This window comes from Fistularia commersonii, chromosome 10 (genome assembly GCF_037954325.1).
Source record: "Fistularia commersonii isolate RoL2024-O1a breed Wild chromosome 10, RoL_Fcom_v1.0, whole genome shotgun sequence".
Taxonomy (NCBI): Eukaryota; Metazoa; Chordata; class Actinopteri; order Syngnathiformes; family Fistulariidae; genus Fistularia; species Fistularia commersonii.
In genome coordinates this window covers 18687881-18700079 of record NC_141293.1, presented here as the reverse complement: position 1 = coordinate 18700079, position 12199 = coordinate 18687881, and the positions used below count along the sequence as shown (strand labels likewise).

The 12199-nt window shown below is 39.5% G+C and overlaps 1 protein-coding gene across 1 annotated transcript in view; it reads left to right on the top strand.

Annotated features, from left to right (window-relative positions):
- The window catches only part of grin2aa (glutamate receptor, ionotropic, N-methyl D-aspartate 2A, a), a 192635-nt gene extending 182664 nt beyond the window's left edge, over positions 1 to 9971 (top strand). Inside the window, exons 13-14 of the mRNA XM_086154213.1 lie at positions 4215 to 4453; positions 6513 to 9971. Coding sequence (XP_086010339.1) covers positions 4215 to 4453; positions 6513 to 8525 — 2252 coding nt within the window. The 3' untranslated portion in view covers positions 8526 to 9971. The remainder of the gene's footprint in view (positions 1 to 4214; positions 4454 to 6512) is intronic.
- Positions 9972 to 12199: the final 2228 nt, after the last annotated feature.

Here is a 12199-nt window from a genome sequence, read left to right as displayed (position 1 = left end):
TACAGTAACGGTGCGACACACGGAAGGCAAATCATCTTTTAAATGGGTGGAGGGATTTAAAAAAAACAGCCTTTTTTGTTTGTTTTTTTTTGTTATGAATGTCGTCATTTTTTTTTCCCCCAGCTTGTATAAACAGATTCTATAAAAATATTTATAAAAAAAAAAAAGGGGACAAATTGAAATGGACAGGTGAGATGAGTGCCGATTTTAGCAAAGACAAAAAAAAAAATGGCGGGAAAAAGGAGGAATGAAAGAAATGGACGGACAAACTAATAAAAAAAGACAGGAAAACGGCGATGTTAAAGACGGGAAATAAAATAAAATAAAGGAGCAGGTATTCCTGTGCAGATGCCACATGCTGGGAAAGACAGGAAGTGGGCGGAGGGAACGAGCGCAGAGGAGACGGAAAAAAGATGTGTTTGGACAGAAGGTGCGGAACAAACAGATGAACAGACAGAACGAGAAAACACACCGTCTGGGAACACATGGCTGTGCAGATGCGGGACAATTTATTTTTCGTTTTAAATATCTCTCGTCGTTGCAGGACAATAACCCACTGGTATTTGACGCTACACACATGATTAACTGGATGAACTGATTCAGCACAAAACTATGATTACAACAGAGGAGCGGTTTTATAGTTTGAGTGTTATCTGCCGAAAAACATGTGGTGACTTTAGGATTAAAAATCCTAAATTGGAGCGAACGTGAGGGTTTGTTCGGCCTCACGCGTCCGCGACTCTACGATCGACTGGCGATTGATAGAGTTCAATATCTATCTCTCGCCAAATGGTAGCTGGGTCTGCAAAAGATAGACTTTAAAATATAAAACATCCACAAATATCAGTGAGGAGAAATTATAAAGGGTTAGAAGAAGAAAATTTTGACCAAACTCACCCTGGATCTGGAGTGGCTTTTCTCTCTTCTTTTTTTTTTTTTTTTCATTGTAGTTAAATTTTTTGATATGCAAAAAAAAAAACAAAAAAAAACAATTAATTTATTCGATTAATTAATTTATTTTATTGATTTTTTTTCAATTTTTCTTGCTAAAGAAAAACAATATATTTTCCAATATACGGCATTTTTTTATGTATTTGTTTCTTTATTTGTGTGTTGATCATCTGTTTGTCTGTTTGTTCAGCAGTATCCATGTGCAGTATTCAATATTTCTCCGGCGCTCCAAACACGTTCCTTACTTTGCATAACCCGGGGACAGATTAGATAATTACACCGAAGTAACCAAGAAGTCCTGGAAGGATTTTTTGATATGCAAAAAAAAACAAAAAACAAAACAAAAAAAATAAATAAATTATTTATTCGATTAATTCATTTATTTTATTTATTTTTTATTTTTTTTCAATTTTTTTGGCTAAAGAAAAACAATATATTTTCCAATATACGGCAATCTTTTTTATGTATTTATTTGTTTCTTTATTTGTGTGTTGATTATCTGTTTGTCTGTTTGTTCAGCAGTATCCATGTCCAGTATTCAATATTTCTCCAGCGCTCCAAACACGTTCCTTACTTTGCATAACCCGGGGACAGATTAGATAATTACACCAAAGTAACCAAGAAGTCCTGGAAGGATGATAAAGCCCTCGTGATAAAAACCAATCCACTTTTACACCTGCTGTCAGAAAGCAAAATATGACATCATGTGATCCACCTGCAGACGCAACGACAGCTAACGTCACCGCGAATCCGTGCACTAATGCGAGATCTTGAGGAGTTCAGGAAGAGAAATGTCCTCCAGCCGCGTGGAGAAGGCTAGATGAGGTTGAGTGTCAAAAACGTGCAATCATTATCGGGGTGAAATTAAAATAAAAGGTGATGAATAACAGCGTAATTATCGGCGTTCTCATGTTCCCTGATGTCAAATGCTATCGAGCCGCCATCTCACTGATTTTGATAGCAATAGCATGATAAGTGGCATCCAGTCAGGTTTTGCAACTTTCTTCTCACGACTTTATAAGCCAAGCACGTGTCACCATGTAGATAAGCGTGAACTCTAGACGTTCACCTCCGACTCACTGTTTGAGGCCAAAATCTTCACTGGTCACCGTTTTGACAAATGTCGAACTAAACGATCAAATTGTGTTTTTCATGAAAGTGATATGGTCTACCTCCGAGGAGACCACGGCTGAATCACTGAGGGTAAATACTAATATATTTCACTTGGCAAGCGCGGCAGACACAACTCTCAATGGACCGCAGATAGTCAGCTGGTAAGTGGATGGATGGAGAAAAGCGTGTGTGTGAGGGGGGAAAAAGCTGCAGCGTGATAACGAAACACACACTGATACATAAAACAAACTGAAAAAAATACCTTGGAACGCATTGTAAAGTCAGATTTCAAAAAATCTTATTGATGCAGTCGAGTTCATCAAATGTGGTGTTAAATAAATAGCCAACCTGACATGATATGTGTCGCTGTCTAACATTAGTTCTTGTTATTATAATACATGTATTGCAGGGAGTCTATACCGTCTACCGACTGGTTGCTTAATCAATAAATTCTCAATTCAGGCTTCGGTAGTTTAAGTATATTGTCGCAGCCCGGCGAAGTTTCGTTTAATCACGAAGACCCGAAATAAAGCAATGACATCGTTGATAAACCTCATTGCTAATTCGACCCACATGACGTGATCGGTGGCGATTGGATATCGGTAGGAGGTTCGAAAGAAAGAAGAAAATCAATCAAGCAACTTGATTTTTGTCTTTATGTGATGTGCAGTTGCTTCTTACGTCTTTTGATTTGTGACCAAAAAAAAAAGTCAGAAGAAACGTCCAGCTCCTGCTGCTTTCCCTCAATTTTAAACCAAACAAAACAATATATCTGTTGCTATGTAGAGAACCGCTCTTATCTGAACACTCACCAGCAGCCATTTGTGTGTGTGTGTGTGTGTGTGTGTTTGTGTATGTGTGTGTCATAATGTCATTTTGAAGATGTGTTCTGAGGCGACTCGCCGTTCCAACAGGTGGCAAAGTCTTCTCAAGTGTCCTTAAGGGTTAAAGTTATCTGGATGAGTCTCCACCCTCAAGACGTCTCGCTGATCGGCGCTGTGATATTTGTCTTTCTCCACTAGCAGCTTCTGCTACGAAGGCCTGGATGACACAGATTGGATTAGCCACGCACCAAATGTCACACAGGAAGCAGAAAGGGAGGGAACAACACTTAGGGATGAGATAGTGTCTCGCTCGCTTTTTACTCCGTCTCATAGCACTTTGTCAAATAGTCACTAAATTGTCTATTGATCTGTGTACTGAGACACAGTGTTTTTCAACCCCCCCCCCCCTCAGTATGACGTTCAAAGTGATGCGTTTCATTTGAAAATATATATATATTTATATATTTTTTTTTTTGTACTTTATTCTTTTCCTGCATTGCTCTACTCTAATTAGAAGACCTTACCCTTGTTTTTGCAACTTGAGCATAAAGCATATCTGGTTAATGACCTTAAAAGAGAAAGATTTTGCATTTTGGAAGAGTTCATATAAGGTGGACATTTTTTAAAATGTCCTTTGACTGATTTTTTTTTTTTCTTTTTTAAGCACCCTCAAATATTGAGATAAAGGATTCATTGGTATTCATTCATATTTTTTTTTCCCCCCATCATAAAGATGGATTGTGTCCATCAAAGCAACACCATCTATTATGTAAAAAAAAAAAAAAAAAAAAAAAATTAAAAAAAAAAAAAAAATATATATATATATATATATATATATATATATATATATATATATATACACATATTGGTGGATGAATATGTATATATATTTATATATATTTATATATGTTTATTTATATTATTATATATAGAGATTTTATATATACATATATATTAGTGGAGAAATATATATATATATATATATATATATATATATATATATATATATATTATATAGAGATTTTACATATGTATACATATATATATATAGATATATATTCAATATTAAAAGAAAATATATATCATTTTAATATTCCTGATGATTAGCTATACTGGATTTTTGAGAGAAGAAAGCAAGGCAGGAGGACTTTTTGAGGAACCCTGTTCTGTAGTTGAGCTCCTTATGGAAGATGTTTTCAGATCAGTGAAGTGATAGAGTGATAGCCGGTGTTTTCGCCAGGATGCAGCTTTTTTTTAAAGATGATTGAATGGAGAGACTTTTGAACCATGAACAGCAATCAAGTCACTTGTGTTTGTTGCTCTCAGGTGAAATGGAAGAACTTGAAGCTCAATGGCTCACAGGAATTTGCCATAATGAGAAGAATGAGGTGATGTCCAGTCAGCTGGATGTGGACAACATGGCAGGGGTCTTCTACATGCTGGCCACGGCCATGGGGCTGTCCCTCATAACGTTTGTCTCCGAGCATCTCTTCTACTGGAGGCTGAGATACTGCTTCACCGGAGTCTGCTCCGGCAAGCCGGGCCTTCTTTTCACCATCAGCCGGGTAAGGACGGGATTTCTGTTTGCAATCGATGTCCAATTTCATAGTTAAATTCATCCATTTTAAGGTGTGATAGTCCGTTCTGGACGAACAATTAACATCATCTATCCATCCGGGCACGTGTTGTATCGATCGAAATGTTTAATGACATCCATTTGTGAGTGGTGTTGAAAGGTAAACTTACTAGAAATGTTAATTTTAGTTCAAGCCCAGCAGAGTTCTTCTCACTTTGGTCTTCGGATCTATAAATCTTCCAAGCATCGACCATCCAAGCCTCGCATAGAGATATGAGATGTGCTTAGATAGAACTTTTAACTTTAACTTGTTTGATATGCTGAGTAACGGCTGCTAAGTGCTTTTTGGTGAAACGTGATCAGTTTTATCAGGGTTTAGTAAGTCAGTATTTTTATGTATTGAAGTAGTGGTGGATTATAGCAGGAGGTAAACTGGGTACATTATTTGCATGGTACAATTTGTCTTTTAAACAGTTTGTAAAAGTTTCACTGCTTAATTTTTTTTTTTTTTTTTTTTTTAAGACGGTGCACACGAGATATTATTATTATTATTATTATTATTATTCAGTTTGATCATTTAAGCCAGAACTCGAAGCCTGTTCACGACAGTTAACTGATGAAATATAGCCCAACTCACATAACTTGATTTTATTTTTTTGTCAGCAAGTTTAGAGCAGGAAACGTTCACCCACAAAGGAGATACTGAGAGAAACAAGATGGTGTGTGTGAGAGTGTGTGTGTGTGTGTGTGTGTGTGTGTAGGGGATGCATCAGAGAAAGATAGATGGTTGCAGCTTTGCAAAAAAAATTAGATGTTTCCAACAGGTTTTGGGGTGAAATCGCAGCAGCAAAACCTAAATCACCCCTTTGGGATGTTTTTTTGGGAAGTAAATAAAAGGCAGATAAACAAAGGGTTAAAAAATGCAGTGGAATTTACATTTACAACTGGAAAATTGTAATTTACATGACAATTTTTACTACATTTTGTCTATTTACATAGATATGTAATATTCAAATTATAGGATCAGTGGTCTATCTGCTGTTTATAAGCTCTACATTTTTATTTATCTTGTTCTTTTTTGTTTATTTGTTTGTTTTTGACTTGATTACTGTTCTAGAGAGAATATTACACACATTGAAACAGTGGTAGGAAAGACGCAGGCTTTTTTTTTTTTTTTTTTTTTTTTGTGCCACAATAACACTTATGTTGTGGTAGTTATATACTAGATTTTTTATATTTATGTTTAACTGCATGTTGATTTAGGAAATTTACACCGTCCTGTTGAGAAGGTCAGTTGAGAAGGTCAAAAAAAGGTTTCACATAAAAATTCTGAATGAAATTGTCAATTTCTTTCAAAGTCTGAATGTTATTTGTTCTTATTTAGCATTATAACACACTTTTACGGTTGTCTATCAGATACACATTACAGCTTTTTATCCAACAACATCAAAGCAGGAATTCACTCAACACATTGAAAGAGTTGCAATATGACTAAATAACTAACTTTTAAATAAAAAAGAAATAGAGCTCTGCTGATGTCTTCAGAGGCCATCATTAGAGTTTCATTTATCATTTTAAGGGAGCGCTGGACCATTAGTTATGATACTTACCGTTGATTGCCAAGATGTTAAAAAAATAAATAAAAAAAAATTAAAAAAATTGAGCCTGTGCTTTGACCACACTTTGAACTCATATCTGGAAGCTTGCGGTTAAAACATTTGAAATGGCAAGAATGAGATGTGATATTTTAACTCAACAACCATCTTTTGGAGACCCCGAAAGCAAGTCGGTCATGATAGAATTGATAAAAGTCCGCAAAAGTAGGAAACGCCGTCTTGCCGAGTCCATGGCAGTTTAATGAGTTCCAAGCCAACAAACTTTGCAAAAATGCTTGGCTGGAATAGTTGAGTAATAATAATTATATTTGTTTCTTTCTTTCCCACCCACTCCCACCTCATGTTCAATTAAACCTCCCTCATTATCTTATCTTACGCTCATCCTCTCCCCTTGCATTTCATCCCATCGTTCATCCCTCCGTTGCCGTGCAGGGAATCTGGAGTTGCATCCACGGAGTCCACATTGACATGAAGAAAAAGACAGATTTGGACTTTAGCCCCCAGGACAAAATGCTGAAGCTCATCAAGTCAGCCAAACACATGACAAACATCTCAAACCTGGGCGGATCCCACATGAACTCCCCCAAACGTGAGTTCATGCACTCGGCGGGACCCATGATCATGGACATGATGGCGGAGAAGGGCAACTTCATTTACGCCGACAACCGAAGCTACGCTCCCAAAGATATGATTTACGGGGACGCCGGCGACTTGCAGGCTTATCTTACCAATCGCCACAAAGACCACCTCAACAACTACATCTTCCAGGGAGGTCAGCATCCCCTGACCCTGAACGACGCTAATCCCAACACGGTGGAGGTGGCGGTGAGCGCCGACGCGGTTCAGACCAACACCAAACCGCCGCGCACCCTGTGGAAGAAGTCGGTGGACACGCTCCGCTCGGCGCCGCCTGGACCGGCGCCGATGCCCGACATGCTGATGCCCGACCCGCGAATGTCGATGAAGACGCAGCGCTACCTCCCCGAGGACGCCGCCCACTCCGACATCTCCGACTGCTCCAGCAGGGCGGCTTCTTACAAGGACCCAGAAAACAACAAGCACCTGAAACCCAAGGACAACTTAAAAAAAAGATCGGTGACGTCAAAATACCCAAGGGATTGCAGTGAGGTAGAGCTGTCCTACTTAAAATCTAAGCAGGTCACCGGCGGAACCAACCAAATCGGGGGAAGAGGGGGAGGAGAGAAAATCTACACCATCGACTCGGACCGGGAGTTGAGTTTGCACTCGGACCCCGTCCACTACCGCGAGAGCCGCGGTCTCGCCGCCGACGATTTGGATTACCCGGAAATCTACTCCGACCACAGCGACAACTACAGAAAGTGCGAACAACCCATCATCCACCTCAACTCCTCGCCCTTGCATCACCCGGATTCCGATCTTTTGCCGGATTCCACTTACCCCAAACACTATAACCTGAAAGAGAAAAACCTTTCCCCGCACGAGTCCATCGACCGGTACAAACAGACACACTGCCGCTCTTGTTTGTCGAAAGTGACCGCTAGCTACCCGCCGGGAGGGGCCTACACCTCCGGCGGACCCGTGCCGGCTTCTGCTACGCGCTCACCTTATAATCGATGCGAAGCTTGCCTCCACACGGCCAACCTTTACGACATAAGTGAGGACCAGCTTCTCGCCGACTCCCTGGTCAGTCCGTCCCTGCACCACCACCAGCAGCAGCAGCAGCAGCAGCAGCAGCAGCAGCACCAACAGCAGCAGCAGCAGCAGCAGCAGCAAGCGGACGACATGTTTGGTCTGTATTGGCCTCAGACAGACGGACCGCATGTCCAGAAGAGGAACCGCTTGAGGCTCAGTCGTCAGCACTCCTTTGACAACATTATGCTAGAAAAGCCAAAGGATGTTGACCTGGGCAGGCCGGCCCGCAGCGTCAGTCTCAAGGAGAAGGATCGTTTTCTGGACTCCGCGTCCGATTCGCACTACGCGAACCTGTTCAGTATGCGCCCCTACTCCGGCAGACACTTTGGTACAGGATCAAAATCGATGCTGTTCAACCACAACCTGGAGGAAAGCAAGAGGAGCAAGTCCCTGTACCCGACCCATGGCTCGGAAAACCCTTTCCTCAGTCACTCGCTGAGGGACGACACCAGCAGCAGACTGGTCCACGGGCGTAGTTCCTCTGATATTTACAAACAGTTGGCGGTGGCCTCGCCGGCGGCGATCCTTGGAGCGGCCCCGATCAAAACGCGCAACGATGCGAACAATCTCCGGTCTTCTGTTAAATCCACCACCTCATATTGCTCACGGGACGGGCGGATAGTTAATGACATGTACAATAAAGAGCATGTAATGCCTTACTCAACCAATAAGACTAGTGCGTACCCAACCTCACGCGGTGTCCTAAACTCAGCCCAGTTCAGCAATAGACGGGTGTATAAGAAAATACCCAGTTTGGAGTCAGATGTTTAGTTGAAATAAGAAAAAAAAAAAAAAAAAAAAAAAAAAAAAAAAATTCTCCTCTTTACTCCTCTCTGGGTTTGTATTATAATTTATCAAATATGTTATTCACTAAGAGATGCCATAGCCACACTTTTCTCTTTGACATTGTAGTCCAAATGAACTCGTGCCCACCGGGGTTTGGCGGTATGAGTACTTCTGTCTTCGCAGACGATATCATCTTTTCTGTCCATTTTCTGCCATGTACAAACGAGTCGGCCGCCTCGCTGGCGCTCGGTCATGAGGTTTTTCCGGTCCGAAGGTGAGGAGAATAATCGATTCCCCTCCGAAAAAAAGGGGGAAACGTTACGGTCCGAAAAAGATCCAGCTCGCAGTTACTGTAATATTAGAACTCCTCCACACGCAGTCGGGTAAAAGGGAGTTTATTTTGTGACTGAAATGTGCGAGGGATGCTGTCGCGGCGGATTTATTTTCCTTTTTTTTTTTTTTTTTTTTTTTTTTTTTTGTGGATGAACGGAATGACGGAGAGGATAGAAGCTATTCGCGTCTTTTCTCTTTGACTATTTTTTTTCCACCTGAAGACTGAGCCTCACCGGCCGAGGGGAAGCGGGCAACCGGATAGGTCGTTTTGAAATCGTAGCCCGACATTGGTGTCATCTGCGGAGGTTTACGACCGCACACTCTTCGTCCGACCGACGAAAATGGCCACCGAAACGCCGAGACGTGGGAAGGAGACGGGAGAATAACGGCGAAACGGCACAGTGAGGACGATCTCACGTTCGGAGCTGCAATTTGGTTGTGTGTGTTCAGCTTATGGATATGACATGTTCAGAGTAATGTAGAAGCCGGCAAAAGATATTGTTTACGGACTCACACACACACACACACACACACACACACACACATATATATACACAAAGAAAGAAAGCCAGCGTGGCAAACTAAATGACAGATAAACAGGGACACCTGGAGAAATGATGGGCATTTAATTTGTGGCACTGCACATAAAGATACTTGCAAACTATTGCTTTTTTTATTCTATTAAACTATAAGATTTATAAGGGATTCTGATTTGCAGGTCCCCTATGTAGGATTTTAGTGTTTGCTTATTTGGTAGCACAATAGCAATTAGTTTTAAAAATCTCTTTCCCACGATTGCTTTTAAAAAAGCCAAGCTTTCTGAAGAATACCAACAAGAGTGGTAGATTATTTTGCATGTGTTCATTTTTTTTTTTTCTGTGTTGAAGAAAAGAAAAAAAAAAAAAAAACAGAAGACTCAGAAACATATTTTACTTGTATTTTTAAAAAGGATTTGTGTCTTGCCAGATTTGGTAAACGGATACTTGTACAATCGATTCTTTGATCCTTGACCTTAGTAAATCAGTCTCATGCTGAGCAGCTGCTGCTGTAAAAAGAGGAAGAATTATGGAAGAGAGAAAAAAAAAAAAAGAAAATAAAGAAAAAAAAAAAACCACCGGCGGGCGGGGGATGAAATGTGTTTCCATTGACGTGTCATCAGATCCGACAGGGACGAGTTGATCTCGTCCTTCGACCTCCACTAAGAAACAGGGTATTAACTCAAACTCCTTCCTCCTCCATCCTCCCTCCCTTTTTTTTTTCACGACGCTTCGTCAGACGTTTCCATCTTTTTTGAACCGATCGGTCGGCGGTTAAAACGCGATCGACCGAGGTAACACTTTGCTTACCTTCGAGCGTCGGGGAGGGTCGGGTTGGCGGGCGAGACAGCGAAAGGTGGCGCCGAGTGGGGTCTTGTGTTTTCATCAGTTATTTATCCATTTTTTTTTTTTTTTTTTTGGGGGGGTAAATCTTCTGTGTGCATGGCAGACCTTGGATAAGTCTTTACCGGAAAATTTGATTTCCAATTTATTATTATTATTTTTTTTTTCCTTTTCATGTAGCACCAGGTTGTGCGTTTTGTTGTACAGGAAAAACCAAAAACAAACAAACAAAAAAAAAAAAAAAAAAAAAAAAAAAAAAGGGAAGAAATCGCCTCATCTGACGGATTGATTTGCTGGACTTGATTGGGATTCAAAAGCCAAATTGTATCCGATGAAATACCTCAGGATGATTTTGTGCATTTTGGGGGGGGGGGGGAGGAGCTTAGCCGCCGTAGCGACAGAACAGGCGTCGGTTCTTTTTTTTTTTTTTTTTTTTTTTTTTTTTGTAGAAAAAACAAAAAAGTAAATAAAACTGAGAAAAAAAAAAAAAAAAAAACAACACAAACATTTCAAGCGGCAGCAAAGCGGAATTTTATCCTCCTTTTTAATGTTTACCAGTCCAAGGTCTTCCAGTTCAGCTCGTGCAAAAGTGAGAAGAAGCGAAGGAGGGAGCAAATCTTTTTGCTCTTCATGTTTCCATTTGTTTCATTTCTTTTTTATTTCTTTCCTTGTTTTTTTCTCTCTTTTTTTTTTTTTCTTTATTGCCATTGACTGGATAATAGCCACTATGTTCCAATTGAAGCTCTACAGAATCATATCTTTTTGTACTCTTGGAATAATACAGTGACCTTTTCCTTGCCTCCCAATCAGCTTCCCCGCTGTTGACTGAAAAGCAACATGTATTTCCCCTTTTTTTGCATCTTAAAATGCATATTTGTTATTATCATGTTTATCTCCACTTGCTGCTGAAACACGCTGAACAATATTCACATGTTAAAGAAAAAAAAAATATATATATATATATCAAACTGCACCCTCTCATTTTACGAACTCATGGCGATTAGTTTTATTCTTTCTACTTAGAATTTCATATAAACTGATGTTTTATGTTGGAACAACCACATCAACACATTCACACCCTTGTGATGACAACCCTGCTCTTTTAAATGGCAAACAATAATGTATTTTAATTACATTAAATGATAAATGAGGTGATGGCATGCAACCCCAGATGTAACAACTTTAAATGTTTTTTTTTTCTTTTAATTTTGTTGGGCCTTTTTTTTTTTTTTTTTTTTTTTTTTTTTTTTTTTTTTTTACGTTATGATGTTATAATCACTAATTTATTTGTAACCAGGTGTGAGTATATACATATGTGAGAGAGAAAAAAAAAAAAAAAAAAAAAAAAAAAAGAATTATCGATGTTTAACACAATGAAGATGCTGCTGCTGTTTGGGGGGGTGGGGGGGGGCAAGGGCCCGACCTTAGCGCACCTTAAGGATTGGCGAACAGGCCGTTATCAGGCCGCGGTTTCAGACGACGGGGTAACAGATCGGCGGTCAGGGCTTGTTTTGGCACAGCGGGACATCCTTGCTCTTCCTTTAATAGCAGGTGAGAATTATTGAATCACCAGCTCTGCTTCTCTTTTTCTCCCCTTCATGTCTAGTCAGGACTTCAGCTGTAAAGAAGATATAAACAAACAAAAACCAAAAAAAAAAAAAAAAAAAAAAAAAACAATCTTCTACTTTTAGTCTGCTATCTCTCCAAAGATACAAGACTTTTTTTTTTTTTTTCTGCTTTTGCTGTTAGTTTTTTTTTTTTTTTTTTTCCATTTTTTTTCCTTTTTTTTTTTTTTTTTTTTAACTAATAACTTCCTCAAAGACTTTTAAGGAACTATTTTGAATATATTTAGAAATGACACCTGTATACATCACTTGTAAATTCATTCTGGAATACATCATCCTGGAGAATTATAAAAGATAAAGAGTTAAAAAACAATATTTTTTG